At 49.0% G+C, this 26,999-nt stretch overlaps 1 protein-coding gene across 1 annotated transcript in view; it reads right to left on the reverse strand.

Annotated features, from left to right (window-relative positions):
- syn2b (synapsin IIb) overlaps positions 1 to 26,999 on the reverse strand; it is a 349,820-nt gene that overhangs the window by 128,585 nt on the left and 194,236 nt on the right. Inside the window, exons 3-4 of the mRNA XM_078413983.1 lie at positions 22,907 to 22,998; positions 265 to 421 (exon numbers count right to left, since the gene is read on the reverse strand). Of these exons, the coding sequence (XP_078270109.1) occupies positions 265 to 421; positions 22,907 to 22,998 (249 nt within the window). The remainder of the gene's footprint in view (positions 1 to 264; positions 422 to 22,906; positions 22,999 to 26,999) is intronic.

Genomic DNA, 26,999 nt, shown 5'->3' on the forward strand with positions numbered 1-26,999 from the left:
ATAGACAATAGGTGCAGGAGTAGGCCATTTGGCCCTTCGAGCCAGCACCACCATTCAATGTGATCATGGCTGATCATTCTCAATCGGTACCCCGTTCCTGCTTTCTCCCCATACCCCCCTGACTCTGCTATCCACTAACTAGTTTGCATAATTCCCACTTTTGGGAATGGTCTGACTTAGAATATTTCATATTGGATTCTTTTTAGCAGAAGTTTCAGGAATAAAATAACTTTGTTCTCTCCTCTTTGTAAGTTTTGGACTTACCACCCATGGCTTGTCGCAGAAGTTGTAGATGGATTCTAGTGAATTCACACATGGTAGACTTCCATACTGAAGTCCTATGATAATATTACGGAAATCCTCGTTCTCTGCCATGCTGTACGGATGTTGCCGCACAATGATAAAGTCAGGCTTGAAAGACCTGTTGATTAAAGCAAAAAACAATGTGAAAACAACCTAATAATAACGTACAATGATTCTCCCTCAAAAATAACACACGAGATCAATTGGGAACCATCCCCACGGCCTCGTTAACCCCAATCAGTGCAGCTAACTCATTGTGTAGGAAGGAACTGCTCACGCTGAAGATAGACACCAAAATGCTGAGGTAACTCAGCGGGACAGGCAGCATCTCTGGAGCGAAGGAATGGGTGACGTCTCGGATCTCCGGCCTATCTTCAGCTAACTAATAGGCCAGTAACACACAGGTTTAATGGAAAAGGCAGGGAATATTTCACTCGCGGTATCTATACATCAGATCACCATTCTGCACATAATGGGACAAGTGGGAATCTGGAAGAAAATTGCTGTCTGCTCTTTATCTTGTTTGTGGTGCTGTTGTAAATAATGGCAGGTGAAGGGGCTGAGGAACATTAACTGATTCAAATAAGAGGGGTTAAGATTTACCACGTTAAGATTTTTAGTAAACGCAATGTTGCTGTGGAAAAAAAGAACTGGGCTCAAACTTTACTCTTCTGCAATTCATTTTTGTTGAAATAAAAGTTTCTAAGTTAAACAAGAAGAAGGCCTTGGATTTAATGGGTTCAACTGTATTCGATCCGTGCATGCTTATTCTAGCATTTTTAATTGTAACCTCTGTAGAATCTGGTCTGATAATGGCATCTGGCAATAATTCATCAAAGGACAACCCTTGGCTTAATGATGCAGCATTACCATGTTGATTGAAGACAAATGTCAACCAGGGCATTTCATATTAATGTATGCACACAATCCTCGTGAGGAAAATGTCACGGTACACACAAATACATGCTAATGAGAAGACAGATCTTCTCAGCAAGATAACAAAAACACCATAAGATGTTCAAGACATGTATTTCAATAAAATGGGTACCAGAATACAAATAGTCGATGCTTTAGTTTAGTTTAGAGATACAGCACGGAAACAGGCCCTTCGGCCCACCGGGTCCGTGCCGACCAGCGATCCCCGCACATTAACACTATCTACACCCACGAGGAACAATTTTTACATTTACCAAGTCAATTAACCTACAAACCTGTACGTCTTTGGAGTGTGGGAGGAAACCGAAGATCTCGGGGAAAACCCACGCAGGTCACGGGGAGAACGTACAAACTCCGGACAGACAGCACCCGTGGTCGGGATCGAACCCGGGTCTCCGGTGCTGCAAGCGCTGTAAGGCAGCAACTCTACCGCTGCGCCACCGTGACCGCCTTTAGCAACCCAATTTTATTTGAACATGCCCATGCAAAATTGTAGAAGTTTACATTGGAAGAGATGGTTTTGTTCCCCCAAAAGGTTGTGAAAAATATAAATTTGACGCAGAGAAGCGTTTATTCTCTGCGAAGATTCAAGTTTATTTGAATTAAGTCATTGTGAGTTCATCAATTTGTTAGCATTGACCAAGCGGCTCAGTTACAAAAGGAGACCAAAGAGTGAATCACACATCCTCACATACCACATATCACTGCATTTAAAAGCTGAAGAGATAACTCTGCAGGACACAAGGACGCAGGGTGGCGCGGTGGCGCAGCGGTAGAGTTGCCGCCTTAAAGCACTTGCAGTGCCGGAGACCCGGGTTCGATCCCAACTATGGTTGCTGTCTGTACGGTATATGTATGTTCACCCCATGATCAGGTTTTCACCGCGATCTTCGGTCTTCACCCACACTCCAAAGACGTACAGGTATGTAGGTAAATTGGCTTGGTTAAATTGTCACTAGTGTGTGTAGGATAGTGTTAATCAGTGGGGATCGTTGGTCGGTGCGGACCCGGTGGGCTGAAGGGCCTGTTTCCGCACTGTATCTCTAAAACCAAAACTAAAACTAAAACAATAATCGGATTGCATGGCACCACATTTTTGTACATTACGCAACTCAGTTTCGTAGATGAGAAAAGTGAATACCGAGAAAAAAGTCAGGGAATAGCTATAAATGCCATACATCTGAACATGGAGATCTAGATAGAATCATAGTCACAGAGTCTTACAATGTGGAAACAGGCCTTCCGGCACAACTTGCTCACACCAGCCAACATGTCCAATCTACATTAGTCCCACCTGCCTGCATTTGGCCCATATCCCTCTATACCTGTCCTATCCATGCACCTCTCTAAATGTTTCTTAAACGTTGCAATAGTACCTGCCTCAACAACACCTCCGGCAATTTGTTTGATACACCTCCCAGCCTTTGCGTGAAAAAGTTACCTCAGGTTCTTATTAAATCTTTCTCCCCTCACCTTAAACCTATTTCCTCTGGTTCTCAATTCTCCTACTCTGGGCGAGAGATTCTGTGTGGCTACCAGATCCATTCCTCTCATGATTTTGTACACCTCTATAAGATCATCCCTCATCCTCCAAGGAATAGAGTCCCAGCCTACTGAACCTTTCCCAATAGCTCAGGCCCTCGAGTCCAGGCAACATCCTCATAAATCTTCTCTGCACCCTTTCCAGCTTGACAACATGATTACTATAACATGGTGCCCAGTACTGAACACAATGCTCTAAATGCGGCCTCACCAACGTGTTATACAACTGCAACATGACCTCCCAACTTCTATACTTAATGCTCTGACTGATGAAGGCCAATGTGCCAAAAGCCGTTTTGGCCACCCGATCTACCTGAGATGCCACTTTCAATGATCTATGCACTTGTGCTCCTAGGTCCCTCTGCTCTACAACACTCCGTGAGCCCTGCCGTTCACTGTGTAGGTTCTGCCCATGTTAGTGCTCCCAAAATGCAACACATCACGTTACTCTGTATTAAAATCCATCGACCATTCCTCAGCCCACCTGCCAAACCGATCAAGATCCTGCTACAATTTTTGACAACCATCTTCACTATCTACAATACCACCCACTTTTGTGTCATCTGCGAACTTGCTAGTCTTGGCCTGCACATTCTCATCCAAATCATTGATGTAGATCACAAACACCAATGGGCCCTGAGGCCCACCACTAGTCACAGGCCTCCAGTCCGGAAAACAACCTCCCACCATCACCCTCTGCTTCCTTCCATGAAACCAATTTTCTATCCAAATGTCCATAATGTACAATGTGTACTTAGTACACTAGTATAGATAGTGTACACAGTATACATAGTACACTAGTGTAGATGGTGTACACAGTATACATAGTACACAAATGCAGATAGTGTACACAGTATACATAGTACACTAGTGTAGATGGTATACATCATGTACATAGTACACTAGTGTAGATGGTGTACACAGTATACATAGTACACTAGTGTAGATGGTATACATCATGTACATAGTACACTAGTGTAGATGGTGTACACAGTATACATAGTACACCAGTGTAGATGGTGTACATCGTGTACATAGTACACTAGTGTAGATGGTGTACACAGTATACATAGTACGCCAATGTAGATGGTGTACATCGTGTACATAGTACACTAACGTAGATAGTGTACACAGTATACATAGTGCACTAGTATAGATGGTGTACTATGTACATGATGTATACCATCTACACTAGTGTACTATGTATACTGTGTACACTATCTGCATTTGTGTACATAGTACACAAGTGTAGATAGTGTACACAGCATACATAGTACACTAGTGTAGATAGTGAAGACAGTATACATGGTACACTAGTGTAGATAGTGTAGATAGTGTACATCATGTACATAGTACAATAGTGTAGGAAAATAACTGCAGATGCTGGTTCAAATCGAAGGTAGACACGAAATGCTGGAGTAACTCAGCGGGTCAGGCAACATCTCATGAGAGAAGGAATGGGTGACGTTTCGGGTCGAGACCCTTCTTCAGACTGCTGTCAGGGGACGGGGTGGGACAAAGATAGGATGTAGTTGGAGACAGGAAGATAGTGGGAGAACTGGGAAGTGGGAGGGGAAAGAGAGGGACAGAACTATCTGAAGTTAGAGAAGCCAATGTTCAAACCGCTGGGGTGTAAACTGCCCAAGGGAAATATGAGATGCTGCTCCTCCAATTTGCGCTGGGCCTCAATATGACAATGGAGGAGGACCAGGATAGAAAGGTCAGTCTAGGAGTTGGAGGGGGAGTTCCAGATGTCAACTTCTCTACATCGGCGAGACCAAACGCAGGCTCGGCGATCGTTTCGCTCAACATCTTCGCTCAGTCCGCCTTAACCAACCTAATCTCCCAGTGGCTCAGCACTTCAACTCTCCCTCCCACCCCCAGTCTGACATTTCTGTCATGGGGCTCCACCATTGTCATAGTGAGGCCCACCACAAATTGGAGGAACAGCATCTCATATTTCGCTTGGGCAGTTTACACCCCAGTGGTATGAACATTGACTTCTCTAACTTTAGATAGCTCCTCTGTCCCTCTCTTTCCCCTCCCCTTCCCAGTTCTCCCACTGTCTTCCTGTCTCCTACTACATCCCATCTTTGTCCCGCCCCCTCCCCTGACATCAGTCCGAAGAAGGGTCTCGACTCGAAACGTCACCCATTCCTTCTCTCCTGAGAAGCTGCCTGACCCGCTGAGTTACTCCAGCATTTTGTGAAACCTTGATACAAGTTAACCTAAAACTTATTTTTCAGCCCAATAGTCAAAATTTATTTCATTTTCAAATGTTAAAGCTGATACCGTAGTTAAAGATGCTGATAGATTGAATATTTACTTGGTTATAGTCATAGAGTGATACAGTGTGCAAACAGGCCCTTCAGCCCAGCTTGCCCACACCGGCCAACATGTCTCAGCTACACTAGGCCCACCTGCCTGCCTTTGGTCCACATCCTTCCAAACCCATCCTATCCATGTACCTGTCTAACTGCTTCTGTTGCCATACATGGCAGGCTCGCCAACAGCCAGTCTTTTACTGTTTTGGTCTGTGTTTCCTTGTATGTTTTTAGTGCACGTTTGGTTTTTGTATAATGTGGGGGTGGGGGGTTGGGGGAAACCTTTTTTTATCTCTTTCCTCGACGGAGATGCGACTTTTTCATCGTATATCCGTCTGCACTGCGGCTTTAACATTGTGGAGCTGGCGGTCCCTTTGTCAGGGATCGACTGCGGGAGCTCCAACCACAGGGGTTTGGCCGCCCCGACCGCGGGAGCACGTGGCCGCTGGCTGGGTGAGGTCACATGGGGCGCGGGGCGGTGACGTCACCTTGTCCCTTATTTTGGAGTGAGATAGTTGGCACCCCTATTCAGAGTACTTTGTGAAGTGAGAGAGGATTGGGATATTCTCATAGAAATGTGAAGCACTCAATGTAAACAGAACATCTACTTTTCATCATTTCATATTCCACTCGATTTTATTTCACAAATGACATCCCTGCATATGACCCTTATTTTATTTTTTATTGGGTTGTGAAATTTATCAAGCATGTCTGAAACCAATGACATCACTGAATGTACTAACATGCTCCGCACAGTTTCATAGTTTCATGTCATGGTTTAACAGGGGGAGAAGGTTACAGTTCTTCACCTCAGCAATCCATCCTTTTGGCGGAAGTTTATTCATTACTTATCTCGCTCCTCCTTCTTCAACTTACTGTTCAGAAGCTTACTGTTCACTGACCACTGTGAATCCAATAACTAGCATGGCACAGATGATTCTTCACTGGAAGCACATTTAGTCTAGTTTAGTTTAGAGATACTTTAGATTTTTTTTTTAGAGATATAGCGCGGAAACAGGTCCTTCAGGCCACCGGGTCCGCGCCGCCCAGCGATCCCCGCACATTAACACTATCCTACACACACTAGGGACAATTTTAACATTTTTTAAATTAACCCAGCCAATTAACCTACATGCCTCTACGTCTTTGGAGTGTGGGAGGAAACCGAAGGGCAACAGTTCCTTCGGCCCACTAACCAGCGATCACCGCGCATACTAGCAGTGTCCTACAAACTAGGGCCATTTTTACAGTCACACCAAGCCAATTAACCTACAAACCTGTACGTCTCTGGAGTGTGGGAGGAAATCTGGAGATCCCGGAAAAAACCCACGCAGGTCACAGGGAGAACGTACAAACTCCATACAGACAGTACCCGTAGTCGGGATTGAACCCGGGTCTCTGGTGCTGTCAGGCAGCAACTCTAATGCTGTGCCACCGTGCTGCCCTCTGTAATAATATGCTTTCATGTTTGCTAAATGCACTGCCATCATTGTTGCAACACCGTTAATCTTTGATACGGCTTTCTATGAGGGTGCAGAAAAAAATTACAAGAATTTTGCCAGTCCTGGAGAATTTTGGTCATGAGAAGAGACTGGGGATGTTTTCCTTTGAAGCGTGGCGGTAGAGCTGCTGCCTTACAGCGCCGGAGACCCAGGTTCAGTCCCGACTATGGGTGCTGTCTGTACGGAGTTTGTACGTTCTCCCCGTGACCTGAGTGGGTTTTCTCCGAGATCTTCAGTTTCCTCCCACACTCCAAAGACTTTTTATAGGTTAATTGGCTTTGCATAAATGTAAATTGTCCCTAGTGTGCGTAGGATAGTGTTAGTGTGCGGGGATCACTGGTCAGTGCGGACTCGGTGGGCCGAAGGGCCTGTTTCCGCGCTGTATCTCTAAACTAAAGGCGGTCCTCAGACGGATAATGAGAAGTTCTTCCAGATCAGCCAGGGGTAAATAAACACAGGGTTAGCGAGAAGCTAAGAGGTACATTTATACTTTGATAGCCCAGTGCAGTCCAGCTACTCTGTTCAGTATTTCCTGGCTCACACAGATATAGGGTCACCTGGGGTGTTGAATTATTGAAATCGCCAGAGGCTGCTGATTGTTGTATTTTTGCAAGATGGGCGCAGATCGCAATAGGTAATAAAGCTTGTATTACCGTGGACTATGGTCTCTGTTTCCATCTGTTCTTTAGTTTTCTCGTGATTTACTTTGACATTCTGAGTGAAATATATCCTGGCTACATGACAAGTATGCTGTGTTTCACCCTGTACAGGCACAACGCTGCTGCAATGCTACATTTAGGGCCTGCGCTTGCTCGGCAGGCTAAATGATTAATAACTTTGGTGCAATGTTTCACTAAGACGGAGCATCAGAATGTGTTTTCAGTTTTTACGTCCACCTTCAACGAGCCATTCGGGAAGGGCTGCCATTTGCAGCTCCTTATTTGCTTTTTTATTACCATATATTCCCAGGGGATTCAAACCCCATTTAAAGAGCACGAACAGCCCTGATAAACATGGCAGCAATACAAATACTCTGCCCTCAACAGCGAGTAATCACGTTGCTATTGTCTCACATTGAAACCTAAAGATCCCTTCATTGAACAGCACTGCATCCTCACCTCAGTTTAACTGTGGCATGGTGGCGCAGCGGTAGAGTTGCTGCCTTACAGCGAATGCAGCGCCGGAGACTCAGGTTCGATTCTGACTACGGAGTTTGTACGTTCTCCCCGTGACCTGCGTGGGTTTTCGCCGAGATCTTCGGTTTCCTCCCACTCTCCAAAGACGTACAGGTATGTAGGTTAATTGGCTGGGTAAATGTAAAAATTGTCCCTAGTGTGTGTAGGATAGTGTTAATGTGCGGGGATCGCTGGGCGGCGCGGACTCGGTGGGCCGAAGGGCCTGTTTCCGCGCTGTATCTCTAAATCCAAATCTAAATCTAACTCTCAAATGCACCATGAATACAAAATATAAATTTAGATAGTACTTTTCTTGATCCGTACGAGTGTCAAAGGTTATGGGGAGAAGGCAGGAGAATGGGGTTAGGAGGGAGAGATAGGTCCACCGTGATTGAATGGCGGAGTAGACTTGATGTGCCGAAGGGCCTGATTCTGCTCCTATTCCTTATGACTTTAAAATGTTTTACATCAAAACAGGCAACCATTTTGGAAGACTCATGACTGCATGGTGTTCTCATACACAATTCAAGGAGGTTAGGGTGTGCAGGAAGGAACTGCAGATGCTGGTTTATAACAAAGATAGACACAAAACGCTGGAGTAACTCAGCGAGACAGGCAGCATCTCTGGAGAGAAGAAATGAAGAGGAGTCTCTTCAGTCTGAAGAAGGGTCTCGACCCGAAACGTCGCCCATTCCTTCTATCCAGAGAGGTTGCCTGTCCCGCTGAGTTACTCCAGCATTTTGTGTCTATCTTCAAGAATATCATCACCTGTGCTGCCAATTCTACCCTGCCTTCACTTCCTCACTTTCTCTATCACAATCCACTGAGATTGTGATAGCGACTAAATTCTATTGGACTTTCACAGCCATTTTGACCACACGTTTTGTCCGGAAATCGTTCACATTCAATGGATCTGAAATAAAGCTTCAAAGATTATGAAGGGAAACATCATCCTTTTAGAGTCATAGAGTCGTAGAGTGATATAGTGTGGAAACAGGCCCTTCGGCCCAACTTGCCCACACCGGCCAAAAATGTCTCAGCTACACTAGTCCCACTTGCCTGCGTTTGGTCCATAACCCTCCAAACCTGTCCTATCCATGTACCTGTCCAAACTGATCTCCCGGTGGCCGAGCTCTTCAACTCTCCCTCCCATTCCCAGTCTGACCTTTCTGTCATGGGCCTCCTCCAGTGCCATAGTGAGGCCCACCGGAAATTGGAGGAACAGCACCTCATATTTCGCCTAGGTAGTTTGCAGCCCAGTGGTATGAACATCGACTTCTCCAACTTTAGATAGTTCCTCTGTCCCTCTCTTCCCCTCCTCCTTCCCAGATCTCCCTCTATCTTCCTGTCTCCACCTATATCCTTCCTTTGTCCCGCCCCCCTGACATCAGTCTGAAGAAGGGTCTCGACCCGAAACGTCACCCATTCCTTCTCTCCCGAGATGCTGCCTGACCTGCTGAGTTACTCCAGCATTTTGTGAATAAATACCTTTGATTTGTACCAGCATCTGCAGTTATTTTCTTATACTACCTGTCCAACTGTTCCTTAAACGATGGGATAGTCCCAGCCTCAACTACCTCCTCTGGCAGCTTGTTCCATACACCCACCACCCATTGTGTAAAAAGGTTACCCCTCGGATTCCTATGAAATCTTTTCCCCCTTCACCTTGAACCTTATTCCTCTGGTCCTCCATTCCTCTACTCTGAGCAAGAGACTGTGCATCTACCCGATCTATTCCTCTTATGATTTTGTACACAATTATTTTCTTTCTCTCATAGTCTTTTTCTTCCAAATTCTGCTCCAAATATCCTGAACATTTCAACATTTCTATCAGCAACAGGGATTTATGAATAAAATCAGTCGTGATTCTATTTGACAGAGTTGCTTCAACAATCCAAGATTGACGTTCAAACTGATTAACATGGAAGTACGCTTTCAAAAATCTAATTATTTCCCTGCATATCCATGTGCTTATCTAGAAGCTGCTTGGAAGCCACTTTCTTATCTGCCTGCACCACCACCCTTGGCAGCACGTTCCAGTCACCACCCACCACTCTCTGCGTAAAAAATCTTTCCCGCTGGTCTCCTTTAAGCTTTGCCCCCCTCACCTGAAAAATATACCCTCTATATACCTTGAGATTTTCATCCTGGGGAACAGGTTGTGACTGTCGATGCTATTGATGCTTTTCATCTATAAACCTAAAACTCTTGTTTGTTTGTTTGTTTGTTTGTTCCTGAACTACAGTCAAAACGGTGCACGGTAGCGCGACAATTGTGGCCCACCTTCCTCACCGTCGTCCCTTTGGTGCTAATGGAAGAAGTTTCATTGAAATCGGTGTTATATTTTTTAAGTTATTCACATTTTAAAGTTTAAATCTATCTCCTAGGGAGGGAGGGGGGGGAGGGAGGGAGGCAAGGGGGGGGGGGGAGGAGGGAGGGGGTGGAGGGAGGGGGGAGGAGAGATAAGGGGGGTTGAGGGGGTGGAGTGGGGGGGAGGGGGGGGAAGGGAGGGGAAGAGGGGGAGGGAGGGGGATGGAGGGAGGGAGGGAGGGGGAGGGAGGAGGGGGGATAAGGGGTGTTGAGGGGAATGGAGGGGAAGGGGAGGGGAGGGGAAGGGGGTGGAGGCAGGGGTGGAGGGGGGGGAGGGGGAAGAGGGAGTGAAGGGGGGGAGGAGAGGGGGAGGAGAGGGTGCTGCACCAATGCAGGAGTGGTTTGGGCCCAATGGGTCCACTTGGTCTAATACTTTTCTATAAGTCTATGAGGTCTTCTCGTAACCATGGGAGTTCCAGAGAAAACAACCTAAACATCTAACTTGAATCAAATTAAAACAATCTAACTTTGTCAAGGGGTGGTCCCAGGGGTGGGGGTGGAGGCAGAGTGGAGGAAAGTGGCTTTTGAGCAGCTTTTAGATAACCTCTAATTCGGGCAGTGTTCGGGTAAACCTCTTCTGCACCCTCTCCAAAGTCTCCACGCCTTCATTGTAACGGGGTGACTAGAACTGCACGCAATACTCCAAATGTGTCAGGAAGGAACTGCAGTTGGCGGTTTTACACCGAAGATAAGACGCAGCATGCTGGAGTAACTCAGCGGGACAGGCAGCATCTCTGGATAGAAGGAATGGGCAACGTTTCGTGTCTTGGTGCAATACTCCAAATGCGGCCGAACCGAAGTCCTATAAAGCAGCAACATGACTTTGTGACTCTTACACTCATGAGAGCAAACATGCCATACGCCTTCTTTCTCACTTTGTTGGCACTGCTTGCGTTGCCACATTCAGGAAACTATGCACTTGAAGGGAGCTATAACTTAAAAGAGGCATTCAAAACCATGGTGCTATTTAACTAAATGAGGGAACCCATTCCTGGATCACAGCTACGAAAGATCGTGAAGAAAACAAAAACACACAGCAAGTTGTTTTCATCTAGAATATATTTTATGTAAAAGAAAATCATGGAGGCAATTTCTAAGCTAACTTTTCAAAGAGAATTAGAAAAATACTTCAATGGAATTAGTTTACATGGCCAATGAGAAAGAATAAGGAAACACAACAAACTGGGTAATTCTACTGCACAGAGTTTGTACGTTCTCCCCGTGACCTGCGTGGGTTTTCTCCGAAATCTTCGGTTTCCTCCCACACTCCAAAAACGCACAGGTTTGTAGGTTAATTGCCTTGGTATAAGTGTAAATTGTCTCTAGTCTGTGTCGGGTGGTGTTAATGTGCGGGGATCGCTGGTCGGCGTGGACTCGGTGGGCCTAAGGGCCTGGTTCCCGCCCGCCCTGTATCTCTAAACGAAACTAAATCACCAAAGAGCTGGTGCCAACTGAAGAAGGGTCTCAACCCGAAAACGTCACCCATTCCCTTTTGTCCAGAGATGCAGCCTGACCCGTTGAGTCACTCCAGCATTTTGAGTCTATATTCGGTTTAAATCAGCATCGGCAGTTCCTCCCTACGCCAACATGGTCTTCCTCCATCCCACGAAGCTCTGAGTCGGGCCCTTTTATACACCCATATCACAGCAGCATTCTTAATTGTAATGTATTTCTGGGTAGAGCTCTTAAGGATAGCGGAGTCAGGGGGTATGGGGAGAAGGCAGGAACGGGGTACTGATTGAGAATGATCAGCCATGATCACATTGAAGGGCCCGAATGGCCTCCTCCTGCACCTATTATCTATTGTCTATTGTAGCAAAGTGAACCTGCAGTTGTCAACTACTGAGGCAACATTTCTGCTCTGCAGTGACAAAAGCAAATTGCATCAAGGTTACCGGCCGTTATTAAAGACCCGGCTGAATACCTCTTCTCATTACTGGCAAAGCACAACACCAAAGAAAGGTCAGGATAGTGAATGAAGTGAAAGGTAGTGGGAGGTTGCAATGCAGTTCACATGTCCTAGTGGATTTCCTTCTATCTGCACCCTACCCTATTCCCCAACTCCAGTGATATTCACGATCAGCACACGATGATTTATTTCTTGACATTTCCCACTTGGCCAATTTTTCAGCTGGAAAATAACTGCTTTGCTCGTCCTTAGCCCCATAAATAACAGCGGCTTCGTCAGCAATAAGGATGCCTGTGGGCTTCTAGTCAAGTGGAATTCCAGGGGTACTCAGGAGATTGTGCAACGTTTGCCTGCCTCAGCTTGTGTAGCACCTGGAATTCATCACAAGCTGGTTGTTGTAACCACTGAAGTGGAGACGGGATCAACTTCACATGGTTTGAATATGATTTGCTTCGTTTCTGCAAAACATGATCCGATGAAGATTAGCCACTGCAGCCTGCCTAAGTTGCTCAGGCCAAGCTGGTTCAACGTTGAAAGACGGATTCTATTTCCTTAGATTGACTGCCGTCCAACTGCGATCCCTTGCTTGATTTTTCTAAAGTTGGTGAAAGGGCTGGTCTCCGTTGTGGCTGCCTCTGCTGTAGATCCTCTAGTTAGTATTAAGCCTCGTTCGCTACAGTATGTACTAGTAAGGCTTTCAAGTAATCCCGGCATTCCCTCTCTCTCTCTATCCCTCCCCCACCCAAGTCGCACCAGCTTCTCATTTTCACCCAATAAACAGCTGCCAGTGGCCTGTTTCCTTTATCATCGTAACTTTTTTGGTTATCTCTCATTCATTGTTCTTTATCTCTCTACATCACCGTCTATGTCTCTCGTTTCCATTATTCTTAGCTAGGCTGAAGAAGGGTCTCGACCCAAAACATCACCCACTCCTTCTCTCCAAAGATTCTGCCTGTCCCGCTGAGTTACTCCAGCTTTGTGTGCCTATCTGCTAGTAAGGCTAACGTAAAATAGCCATGAATTATTTGCAGGCAGCCATATTTGAGGAGGATGTTCCAGCATCCCTCCCGACTGATGGAATCAAAGGCATTAGTGGTCAAAATGGCCACGTTTCTTCGTGGTGCATCTCCTGGCAGCACTCTTGGAGTTGTCACGCGATGAATATCAGGTCTGTTGTGCCACTAGAAGGACAGAACCTACGCACTGCAGAGAATTGTGGACGCAGCCCAGACCATCGCACAAACCAACCTCCCTTCTATTGACCATTTTATACCTCACGCTGCCTCGGCAAGGCCAGCAGCATAATCAAGGTCGAGTCACACCCTGGCCACTCCATCTTCTCCCCTCTCCCATCAGGCAAAAGGTATAGAAGTGTGAAAATGCACACCTCCAGATTCAGGGACCGTTTCTTCCCATCAGTCCTTGGGTGGGGGTGGATGAGAAGTATCCTGATGAGGCCTCTTTAGTCAGAGGGTGATGAATCTGTGGAATTCTTTGCCACAGACGGCTGTGGTGGCCAAGTCAGTGGATATTTTTAAGGCAGAGATAGATAGAATCTTGATTAGTACGAGTGTCAGAGGTTATGGGGAGAAGGCAGGAGAATGGGGTTAGGAGGGAGAGATAGATCTGGTGCGATTGAATGGTGGTGTAGATTTGATGGGCCCAATGGCCTAATTCTACTCCTATTCCTTAAGACCTTATGGTGATGGATATAAGGTAGACTCCTTTGTACACAAGACAGTCATACATAGAAACATAGAAAATAGGTGCAGGAGTAGGCCATTCGGCCCATCGAGCCAGCACCGCCATTCAATGTGATCATGGCTGATCAGTAAAATCAGTACCCCATTCATGTTTTTACCCCATGGCACTTGATTCCTTTAACACTAAGAGTTAAATCTAACTCCTTTCTTGACGAAGGTCATAATTATGACTTCTTTGAGGTCCCCTTTGAGGTAGATTTCTCTCTCCAGGTCTGGGGAAGCAGGCTGTGAACTTATAACTTTTTTTTTTTTTTTTTTTTTTAAATCAAAAAATACTTTATTCAAGTAATAAATATCATTTACAAAACATCTTTTTTAAACAAACCCATCCGACATTTCCGGAGGTTACATATTCAATACAGGCATTTACTTAGACATTTACATACATTTACATACATATCCCTTATTTGGAGGGGCGTCTCTCTCCACCACACCCTGCCCCCCATGTCCAGCAGCGGAAGGACCCTAGACTGTGGTCCTCCCCCACAGGGCCTTGGCGTTGGCTGCACCGAGCTTCAGAGCGTCCCTCAGCACGTACTCCTGCAGTCTGCAGTGGGCCAGTCGGCAACATTCCTTGACGGACAGCTCGCTCCGCTGGGAGGTCAACAAGGATCGGGCAGACCAAAGAGCGTCTTTCACCGAGTTGATGACCTTCCAGCAGCACTCGATGTCAGTCTCGGAATGCGTCCCTGGGAACAGTCCGTAGAGCACAGAGTCCTCTGTGACGGAGCTGCTCGGAATGAATCGTGACAGGGACCCCTGCAGACCTCTCCAGACTCTCCTGGCAAATCCACACTCTTTGAAGAGGTGGGCCACCGTCTCCTCTCCGTAGCAGCCGTCCCGTGGGCAGCGTGCGCTGGTAGTGAGGTTCCGGCGGTGCAGGAAGGATCTGACTGGGAGGGCTCCCCTCACCGCCAGCCAAGCCAGGTCTTGGTGCTTGTTGGTGAGTACTGGCGATGAGGCATTTTGCCAGACAAGCTGGGCTGTCTGTTCTGGGAACCACGCCACAGGATCCATGGAGTCATTCCCCTGCAGTGCCTGCAGGACGTTCCGTGCTGACCACTGCCCGATGGACTTGTGGTCAAAGGTGTTGGTCCGGAAGAACCTGTCCACAAACGACAGATGGTTCGGCAATGTCCAGCTGACTGGCACATTGCGTGGCATCTGCGCCAGGCCCATCCTTCGCAACACCGGGGACAGGTAAAACCTCAGCAGGTAGTGGCATTTGGTGCCCACGTGCCTTGGCTCTATGCTCCGCCTGATGCAGCCACACACGAAAGTGGCCATCAGAATGAGGGCGACATTGGGCACGTCTTTACCCCCGTTGTCTGCCGACTTGTGCATTGTGGCCCGTCACACCCGGTCCATCGCCGACCCCCAGATGAAACGGAAGACGGCCCGGGTGATCCCCGTGGCGTAGGAGGGAGGGACGGGCCACACTTGCGCCAAGTACAGCAGCCCCGAGAGCACCTCACACCTGATGACCAGGTTTTTCCCCGTGATGGAGAGGGAGCGCTGCTTCCACAGCTCCAGCTTCTTCCCCACCCTGGCTATCCGCTCCAGCCAATTCTTGTTACACGCCTCAGCCTTCCCGAACCAGATCCCCAGCACCTTCAGGAAGTCAGGCTTGATGGAAGATCGGTCGGGCCAGTTGCCAAAGAGCATGGCCTCGCTCTTCCTGCCGTTTACCCTGGCCCCCGTGGCCAACTCAAACTGGTCGCAGACGCTGATCAGTCTGCGGACCGACCCTGGATCCGAGCAGAAGACGGCGACATCGTCCATGTACAGGGAGGCCTTGACCTGAGTGCCCCCACTGCCTAGCAATGTCACTCCTCTTATGCTCGCATCCTTCCTGATGGATTCGGCAAAGGGTTCAATGCAACAGACGAACAAGACAGGGGAAAGAGGGCAACCCTGCCTGACTCCAGACCTGACGGGGAAGCTGTCTGATTCCCACCCATTAATTTGGACTGCACTACAGATATCGGAGTAGAGCAGTTGTATCCACTTCCTGATTCCCTCCCCAAAGCCCATTTTGGAGAGCACGTCCCTCATGTACGTGTGCGATATCCTGTCGAAGGCCTTCTCCTGGTCCAAGCTGACCAGGCAGGCATCCACCCGTCTGTCCTGCACGTAGGCAATGGTATCTTTCAGCAGCACCAGGCTGTCTGAGATTTTCCTGCCAGGTACAGCACAGGTTTGGTCCGGGTGGATCACCTGTCCCAGAGCAGACTTGACCCGGTTGGCGATGGCCTTAGACAGGATCTTGTAGTCTACATTCAACAATGTGATGGGTCTCCAATTCCTTAAGTCATTCATCTCCCCCTTCTGCTTGTAGATCAGGGTGATGTTGCCCTTCCTCATAGAGTCTGACATGCTGCCGGCTAGAAGTATATCGTTGTACACTTCCAGCAGGTCCGGGCCCACCCAGTCCCACAGAGCCGAGTACAACTCTGCCGGTAAGCCATCGCCTCCGGGAGTTTTACTCGAGTCAAAGGAACGGATGGAGCCAGTCAGCTCCTCCAGGGTCAGTGGTTGGTCCAGACTCTCCCGCTTGCTGTCGTCCAAGACTTCCGTGATGGAGGACAGGAAGTTCTGGGAGGCGGTGCTGTCTGTGGTCTTTACATCGTACAGATCCTTATAAAAGGATCTGCAGATCTTGAGCATGTCTGTCTGCGAGGATGTTACCGAGCCGTCCTCCTCCCTAAGGCTTTTGATCACAGAGCTCCCCCTGTGAACCTTATGGAAGAAGTAACGTGAGCACGTCTCATCCTGCTCAACATGGCGGACCCTGGACCGGAAGATGATCTTGGAGGATTCAGAGGTAAAGAGCCGAGCTTGCCGGCCCTTCAACTCTCTCAGTTCCTCCCTCACATCCACCCCTCTCCTCTGCAGAAGGAGTAGCTGCTGCAAATCTGTCTGGAGTTGACACAGTTCCCTCTTACCCTGTCTTGCTCTCTGAACACCTTTGGAGACGAAGAACTTCTTGATGTTCTCCTTTGTTGCCTCCCACCAGAGTGTCTGGGAGTCAAAGAGGGGCCTCACAGTTCTCCAACATACGTAGTCCCTCTTTAGCTCCTTAACGTTCTCCGGGGTCAACAGCTCCACGTTTAGCTTCCACGTCCCTCTGCCCGCCTTCCGGTCCTCCAGTAGGTGACAGGTGGCCTGAAGGAGGCAGTGGTCAGAGAAGAACACCGGCACGAGGTCGGTGTGTCTGACCGTGACGGCCCTCGATGTGAAGAGGAAGTCTATCCGGGACTGGGCTGAACCGTTCGGTCCTGACCAGGTGAACCGTGGCTGGACTCCGCCTGCAGGGTCACTGAAGGCGTCGCGCAGCTTTGCATCTTTGACCGTTTCCACCAGGAGTTTGGAGGTGCCGTCCAGTCTGTGGTTGGCACTGCCGGATCGTCCAGCTGCATCGATGATGCAGTTGAAGTCACCGGCCAGAACGAGCGGTCTAGACGTGGCCAGCAGCGGTGGGAGCTGCTGGAGGACGGCCACTCGCTCGCTCCACCTGGGTGAGGCATACACATTAATCAGCCGGAGCGGAGAACCACGGTACATTACATCCACCACCAAGAGACGACCCCCCACCACCTCCCTTACCTCAGTGATGGTGAAGCCCCCTCCCCGCAGCAAGATCCCCAGACCGGACGCACGACAATCATTTCCCCCCGACCATACCGACAGTCCGTGGGGCCACCATCGCAACCACCTCCGATAGCAGCGAAGGTGTGGCAGCCCGCACTCCTGTAAAAAACGTCACATCCGCCTTTACCTTGGCCAGGTACTGCAAGGCAGTTACACATCGCGCAGTGCTCTTCACACTGCGCACGTTTAAGGATGCCAGTTTCAGCTCCATTGTCCTTTAGTGTCCCAGGCGATCCTCCCGCATGCCAATCATCTGGCTGAGTTCCTGCACATTTTTGTCGCACAGGTAGTGGTACAGGTTGGTGGCTTCCTCAGCACAGGGTGTATTTTCTGGCGAGGCCACTGCGCTGCTCCCAGTTTCCTGGAGCTGGGGCCCATTGGCCACTGCACTGCTCCCGGTCTCCCGGAGCTGGGGCCCATTTGCCACTGCACTGCTCCCGGTCTCCCGGAGCTGGGGCCCATTGGCCACTGCACTGCTCCCGGTCTCCCGGAGCAGGGGCCCATTGGCCGTTGTGCCGCTCACGGTCTCCCGGAGCAGGGGCCCATTGGCCGTTGTGCCGCTCACGGTCTCCTGGGGCTGGGGCCCATTGGCACTGCTCCCAGTCTCCTGGGGCTGGGGCCCATTGGCCGTTGTGCCGCTCACGGTCTCCTGGGGCTGGGGCCCATTGGCACTGCTCCCAGTCTCCTGGGGCTGGGGGGCAACAGACACGTTCTTTCTCTTACCTTCCTCCTCCCCCGTTTTCTTCCTCTGCCTCTGCCTCCGTTGCCGGCTCTTCCTGGTCGTCTCATCCTCCGATGCGGAGAGGCTGCTGGCCTCGTCCTGGGAGAGGACTCTTTTTTGGGACTTGCTTGCCCCCTCCGCCTTTTTCTCCGTGCGCACAGCCTTCAATGTTTTCCTCGATTTTACCAACTGCCATTCCTCCTCTTCCTGTTCCCCCTCTTCCATCGACTCACCCTCGTGGGCAGGGGCCTGGGGGGCTCTGTCCTGCGGTTGGGGGCTCCTGGTGGTCGCGTTGTCATCGCCCCTGCTCTCCTTTCCCTTTTGGGCTTTTGCCGTGGTAGGAGGCGTCTCGTCCACCCTGGGTGTGCTGGCAGCGGCCCCTCTTATCGCCTGTGCATAAGTGCTTGCTCTTTTAGGGCAGGCCCTGTAAAGGTGGCCTGCCTCCCCACACAGGTTGCAGCTCTTACTCTCTTTACAATCCCTTGTCTCGTGGCTTTCTAACTTGCAGTTTCTGCAGACGACTGTCCTGCATTCTGCCGCCACGTGCCCAGGTTTGTTGCATTTCCTGCACACCCTGGGCTGCCCCGCGTACGTCGTGTAGCCCCGGTTCCCTCCGATAGCGAACACCGAGGGAGGGTGGATGATGAATCCCTTCCCGTCCACCCTCAGCTTCACCTTCACTTGCCTCTTGCTCGTCCAGATCCCGAACAAGTCCTTTATGTCCACGCAGTTTCCGGCCCCTTCGACGTAGCGCGCGAGGAAGGTGAGGACATCCACGACGGGCACATGTGGGTTAAACATGTGCACCGTGATCATTCGTTCCCTCTGGGTGGGGAGGGTGAAGAGCGGCTGCACCTTCAGGAGTGACAGCGGGGCTTCATCCCCCTTCTCACGGAAGTCCTGCAGCAACTTCTGCCATCCCGACGGGTTCTGGAAGGTAACGTCGAAGTATCCGTTACCTGGGAAGTCCTGGAGGCAGAAGATGTCCCCGGCCTTGAATCCACAGGCCTCCAGCAGCACCTTCTTGATGAAGAGATCCCTTGAACTTATAACTGGAGTTCCTCATTCCCAAGTTTCAGGGTCACACACACTCACATTGTCATTTAAAACATTGTAATACGGGCATTTCAAACCTCCTTTGGTCAATGGTGATGGCAAGGTTGACTTTACTGAATGGATTGCACTGGGATGGAGTCAAGGATGCTCATCTCAAGGGCAGAGAGTGTAATGTTTGAGGAGGTCTTCAGAGTTTTCCTTCCTGAGCATTGAATGCCTGTCTGATGCCAATCAGTTTAGCTTAGAGATACAGCATGGAAACAGGCCCTTTGGCTAGGGTTGCCAACTGTCCCATATTAGCCTGGACATCCCGTATTTTGGGCTAAATTGGTTTGTCCTGTACGGGACTTCCCTTGTCCCGTATTAGACCCGGACAGCGCTGTAGGCCCGGACACTATAGGCCCGGACACTGTAAGCCTGGACACTGTAAACCCGGACACTGTAGGCCCGGACACTGTAGGCCCAGACACTGTCGGCCCGGACACTGTAGGCCCAGACACTGTAGGCCCGGACACTGTAAACCCGGACACTGTAAACCCGGACACTGTAGGCCCGGACACTGTAGGCCCGGACACTGTAGGCCCGGACACTGTAGGCCCGGACACTGTAGGCCCGGATACTGTAGGCCCGGACACTGTAAACCCGGACACTGTAGGCCCGGACACTGTAGGCCCGGACACTGTAGGCCTGGACACTGTAGGCCCGGACACTGTAGGCCCGGACACTGTAGGCCCGGACACTGTAGGCCCGGACACTGTAAACCCGGACACTGTAAACCCGGACACTGTAGGCCCGGACACTGTAGGCCCGGACACTGTAGGCCCGGACACTGTAGGCCCGGACACTGTAGGCCCGGACACTGTAGGCCCGGACACTGTAGGCCCGGACACTGTAGGCCCGGATACTGTAGGCCCGGACACTGTAAACCCGGACACTGTAAACCCGGACACTGTAGGCCCGGACACTGTAGGCCCGGACACTGTAGGCCCGGACACTGTAGGCCCGGACACTGTAGGCCCGGACACTGTAAACCCGGACACTGTAAACCCGGACACTGTAGGCCCGGACACTGTAGGCCCGGACACTGTAGGCCCGGACACTGTAGGCCCGGACACTGTAGGCCCGGACACTGTAGGCCCGGACACTGTAGGCCCGGACACTGTAGGCCCGGACACTGTAGGCCCGGATACTGTAGGCCCGGACACTGTAAACCCGGACACTGTAAACCCGGACACTGTAGGCCCGGACACTGTAGGCCCGGACACTGTAGGCCCGGACACTGTAGGCCCGGACACTGTAGGCCCGGACACTGTAGGCCCGGACACTGTAAACCCGGACACTGTAAACCCGGACACTGTAGGCCCGGACACTGTAGGCCCGGACACTGTAGGCCCGGACACTGTAGGCCCGGACACTGTAGGCCCGGACACTGTAGGCCCGGACACTGTAAACCCGGACACTGTAAACCCGGACACTGTAGGCCCGGACACTGTAGGCCCGGACACTGTAGGCCCGGACACTGTAGGCCCGGACACTGTAGGCCCGGACACTGTAAACCCGGACACTGTAAACCCGGACACTGTAGGCTCGGACACTGTAGGCCTGGACACTGTAGCCCGGGGGGCGCTGTAGTCCCGAACAGTGTAGGCACGGGTGCCGCCTAACAGCGGTTGCTTAGCAATCCGCCTACAGTGTCCGGGTGGCCGCCATTGGTGGAGCTGGAGCACGTGGCCGCTGGCTGGGTGAGGTCACATGGGGCGCGTTAAAAATAATATTTACAATACAATAAAACAAAACAGAACCCACCACCATAATACACGACCCACAAATGTACTAAGTAAACTATTAACAACTATATTACAATCCTTGTCCAGGATACATTCCAGCCCCCGCGGTGCCCAACGGCCTCGGAAATCCATTGGAAGGAACTGCAGATGCTGGTTTACACTGAAGATTGACACAAAATGCTGGAGTCACTCAGCGGGACGGGCAGCACCTCTGGATAGAAGGAATGGGTGACGTTTCGGGTTGAGACCCTTCTTCAGACTGAGAGTCAGAGGAGAGGGAGATACAGAGATGTGGAAGGGTAAGGTGTGAAAAAGGAGACATCAAAGAGGATGGGGATCAAGGATAATATAGAATAGATCGTCGTTTGCTGTTGAAAACCTTGAGGTTATGCATCATGAGCACAGAAATGCCTTGTGGAATTGGGCAAAAAGGGTGAACCTCCAGCTATTCACTTACTGTGGGAGGAGCCAGCGCTGCCGTCGCAGCTGCGGCTTGCCTGCAGTCCGTCTGTCTTTTGTGTTTTTTGTTGTTTTTGTCTGAATCGTAGTTTTAATATGGTGTAGGGTTTGTATGTTATGTGGGGGGGAGGGGGTGGGAGGGAACGGGAACTGTGACATTCTCTCTCCCGAACGGAGACGCGACCTTTGTTTCTGTGTCGTGTCTCCGTTCCCGCTGCGGCCTACCATCGGCCATGCACCTGGGACCACCTGGGGCTCTGGTTCGCAGAGCCCGCGGCCCGGACTCACCACCTGCGGCGCTGGCTGCCTGCGGATGCTGCGGGAGCGGCTGCGACTCGTCTCCGGAGGCGTCGGCGTGGGCCGCGTGGACGTCGGAAGCCCGCAGGCCCCTGGGTGGGGGCCGACATCGGGAGCACCGGCAGCGGCAGAGGCAGCGTGTTCGCCCGCCCCGAATCGCGGGGCTTGGGTCGGCCCGCCACGGACCTTTCACCATCCGGCGCGGCCTGGAATAGGCCGCGGGATATTCACCGCCCAGCGGGGGCTTCAATATCGGGAGCCCCGACCGCCCCGACGTGGCAAAGACAACAGCCTGACCGCGGGACAAGACGGCAGGGAAGAGAAAAAGACATTCTGGCCTTCCATCACAGTGAGGAGGGACTGGAGGAGACTCACTGTGATGGATGTTTCTTTTTGTTTGGTGTTAGTTTGTGATTGTATGTGTTATTGCATTTTTATTGATTATTCTTATTGGTCTTATTGTTCAACTGCGGGTAATGTTTCATTTCACTACACATTTATGTGTATGTGACAAATAAACGACTATTGACTATTGACTATTGACTATTGACTATTGACCTGCTCTGACAATCACTTCCTGCCCCATCTCTGCTGTTTGCTTATGGTTGCCAGTGCAGTCAATAACTAATGTAGTAAAACATGCCAGCGGGAATATCACTTTCTTGATAAATACCTCAAACTCCGTCAAATAGCACTGAAATACTGGAACAAGCAGTATTTTGTTTGTGGGCTGATATTTTAGCCATTTACAAACAGGGGACAAAAAGTGTAAACATCTGGCCAGAATTTACTATTGGTTCCAAACAACAGCTTAAAACAATGCAGTCATATTCTCATTATATTGTACAAACACCATATGTGCTTTAATTAAAGCTTTACCTATTATTGACACAACCTAGTTCAAATGGTATTGCCCATATCCACAGCTAATTTGTCTTCCTTTCTGCCTTACACCATACCTCATTAGGAGGTGATGAAGTGTTAGGTGAAAAGGCAAATCAATCAGTGGGATATTTGGTTGAGAAGCGTGATTTTCCGACGGGGTATTAATGAAAAGCAGACAAGGTTGGTTGTTCCTTGGCTACGCTACTCGCAAAGCCTCGTGGCTCACCTGACAACTTTCGTGCTGTTTCGAAAGACTTGCATGTCGACCATACAGGTACCATCGGCTTGAGCAATGAGATTGATGTCTGCAAATTCTGCCTGGAAAAAAAGAATTCAAATGGCTGCTAAGTACACGGTGAAAGGTTATCTAAACATTAATCAAAGCAATCAAACGCATTGATTCTGCAAGTCTTTGATTATCAGGAGGACCTTTATCTGAACATTAACATGTCAGGCGGAAAAATGAAACAGTTGGAAACATAGAAACATAGAAACATAGAAAATAGGTGCAGGAGTAGGCCATTCAGCCCTTCGAGCCAGCATTGCCATTCAATATGATCAAGGCTGATCATCCAAAATCAGTATCCCATTCCTGCTTTTTCCCCAGATCCCTTGATTCCGTTAGCCCTAAGAGCTAAATCTAAAAGAGCTAAAGTTAAAAGTTTTCTAATAAGTGAAATATTTAATTCAAGATCATTATTCTATAATGGATTTCATTTTAGTCTGTTTATAAGGGATGGATATTTGATTTATTAAAGTCATATTTAAATGATTTGTGTTTTGTTGACATCAGAATTCACATTTACAAAAACATCTTAATTTCAATCAGGTTGATATCTTAAAATAAAATGATTACTTGCATGAGCGTATTTATTCACAAAATGCTGGAGTAACTCAGCAGGTCAGGTAGCATCTCAGGAGAGAAGGAATGGGCGATGTTTCGGGTCGAGACCCTTCTTCAGACTGACATGAGCGTAGTGATTTATTTACTAAACTGTGTTACACGACAGATCTGTAAGTCACATACAAAATAACTCATCAGAGATGTAATGCTGAGGCTCTCTAAGGCACTGGTCAGGCTGCATTTGGAGTACTGTGAGCAAATCTGGGCCCCATATCTGAGGAAGGATGTGCTGGCTCAGGGTCTAGAGGAGGTTTACAAGAATGATTCCAGGAATGAGTGGGTTAGCATATGATGAGCGTTTGACAGCACTGGGCCTGTACTCGCTGGAGTTTGGAAGGTTGAGGGGGGACCTCATTGAAACCTACAGAATAATGAAAGGCATAGCTAGAGTGGATGTGGAGAGGATGTTTCCACTGGTGGGAGAGTCATAGCCAGAGGTCATAGCCTCAGAATTAAAGGGCACACTTTCAGAAAGGAGATGAGGAGGAACTTCTTTAGTCAGAGGGTAGTTAATCTGTGGCACTCATTGCCACAGAGGGCTGTGGAGGCCAAGTCAGTGGATATTTTTAAGGCAGAGATGGACAGAATCTTAATTAGAACGGGTATCAAGGGTTATGGGGAGAAGGCAGGAAAATGGGATTAGGAGGCAGAGATCAGCCATGATTGAATGGCGGAGTAGACCCGATGGGCCGAATGGCCTAATTCTACTCCTATAATTTGTGGATTTGTGAACTGATCTAATTATCCTGCTAAAAGCCAGCATGCTAAAGGTATTCAGCTCCACTCAAACAGATTTGTGACTCTGTTATCCAGCTTTGGTTTTCACCATAAATGTGACGTTTATAAATGTGTGCCTGCAATTGACCTTTGGTCGGCTTTAGGAATACATCAGTGCCGTTTTTAATTTAATAATATTTTCGCTTTGTCTAAAGATCTGCGGGGAACAGAAGATAAAGTAACACGAGCGTACAATATCATTAAAACAAATAAAGCATTATTTTAATCCTGTCTCCAAAGTCAGTTGCTATTCATTTTAATGAGACCACTAGTGATTGGAGCAACGATTTAAAAATACGTAGTAAAGAAGTCATTATTTTACATCATTGCTCCCTCAACAGCTGTTAGAAAGAATGGAGTTCCACGTCTGACAGGAATATGTGGATTCCACGAAAGAGTTATCGTTCATCATTATAGATTTGTTCCCTTATAAAATCAATCAAAAGCCAACATTTCTTCATGGATTATCAAAGCATCACATAATCTTAAGTGCAATGTCATGTTAGCTTAGAGGCACAGTGTGGAAATAGGCCCTTCGGCCCATCGAGTCCATGCTGGCCATCGATCACCCATACACTAGTTCTATCTTACACGCTAGGGACTATTTGAAAATTATCGAGATCAACGTAGCAAACCTGCACATCTTTAGGATGTGGGAGTACTCAGAGAAAACCCACCCATTCAGAGGGAGAACGTGCAAACACCACACAGACAGCACCCGGGTCTCTGGCGCTGTAAGGTGGCAACTCTACCGTTGTGCCACTGTGCCAATAGACAATAGACAATAGGTGCAGGAGGAAGCCATTCGGCCCTTCGAGCCAGCACTGCCATTCAATGTGATCATGGCTGATCATTCTCAATCAGTACCCCATTCCTGCCTTTTCCCCATACCCCCTGACTCCGCTATCCTTCAGAGCTCTATCCAGCTCTCTCTTGAATGCATTCAGAGAATTGGCCTCCACTGCCTTCTGAGGCAGAGAATTCCACAGATTTACAACTCTCTGACTAAAAAGTTTTTCCTTATCTCTGTTCTAAATGGCCTGCCCCTTATTCTTAAACTGTGGCCCCTGGTTCTGGACTCCCCCAACATTGGGAACATGTTTCCTGCCTCTAACGTGTCCAACCCCTTAATAATCTTATACGTTTCGATAAGATCCCCTCTCATCCTTCTAAATTCCAGTGTATACAAGCCTAGTCGCTCCAGTCCTTCATCATATGACAGTCCCGCCATTCCGGGAATTAACCTAGTAAACCTATGCTGCACGCCCTCAATAGCAAGAATGTCCTTCCTCAAATTTGGAGACCAAAACTGCACACAGTACTCCAGGTGCGGTCTCACTAGGGCCCTGTACAACTGCAGAAGGACCACGCTATAGGCAGCTGGGAAGTCTATAAGGAAACTTGGTTTGGAACTTCATTCATATTTTCTTGTACACAATTGGACATTAACTGCAATGATCAATAATCTCTTTTCTGTACTGCATTCCAAAGGATAGAGAGAGAGACGGCTTCGATCGGTGTCAATCTAAACCAATCACTTCAACATACAATGATTTATCCCCCTTATTGTTATTGTTATTGTTTTATTTGCTTTGAGAAATAGATTCATTTTATCGAGTCTGAAGAAGGGTCTCGACCTGAAACGTCACCCATTCCCTCTCTCCTAGATGCTGCCTGACCTGCTGAGTTACTCCGGCATTTTGTGATACAATAGATTCATTTTGTTGACTTTGTCACGATCTCTCATAATTTTATGCAGTTTATTCAGTCTTTTTTGTTCACAATCCATGGCTAGACATTATTATATCTCTTCAGCCCACGGCCACATGCACGCAATTTGGTGCAGGCAGGAACTGCAGATGCTGGTTTAAGCCGGAGATGGACACAAAATGCTGGAGTAACTCAGCAGGACAGGCAGCCTCTCTGGAGCAGGGCCGTTTTTACAGCATTATGGGCCCCCGGGCAAAGCAGTGTACTGGGGCCCCTACCGTTACTCTCCCCCACCCCCCTTTCCCTACCAGCCCCCCCTGTCGTGCTGGCGAAAAGCACTTACCGAAAAGCACTTAGCGATGGACTTAGGGTGCTACATTGTTGCGAAAAGCACTTACAGATCGCTGTGAGAAGCACTTAGTGACCGAAAATGTTGCGAAAAAAAGCACTTATTGAACCTACATTTTAAAAGTAGTATTTATTTATTGCAAGTCACTTAACATACACAGATCAGCATGGGGCCCCTATGCTCGTGGGCCCCCGGGCAAGTTCCCATCAGGCCCATGCGTTAAGACGGCCCTGCTCTGGAGATGAGCTGAGACCCTCCTTCAGACTCGACCTGAAACGCCGCCCGTTCCTTCCCTCCAGAGATGCTGCCTGTGCCGTTGAGTTACTCCGGCATTTCGTGTCTATCCACATAATTCTCCTCTGCACCACCGGCAGGAGGACATCTGCTGCCATCGATGGTGTAACGGGGTCGGCTGTTGCAGAGTGCTTGAACATTATCAGAGGCAGAAAATCAAAGAACAAAACAAACTCTGTTGCCTGCAGAGAATGGTCACATGTCTACTCAGGAGCACGGGGAAGATGATAATCCCTCTCATTAACTTCAAGCACGCTGAATGATTACTCATTAGCTGGATGAAAA

The sequence above is a fragment of the Rhinoraja longicauda genome, chromosome 17, assembly GCF_053455715.1.
Source record: "Rhinoraja longicauda isolate Sanriku21f chromosome 17, sRhiLon1.1, whole genome shotgun sequence".
In the NCBI taxonomy this organism is placed as follows: Eukaryota; Metazoa; Chordata; class Chondrichthyes; order Rajiformes; family Arhynchobatidae; genus Rhinoraja; species Rhinoraja longicauda.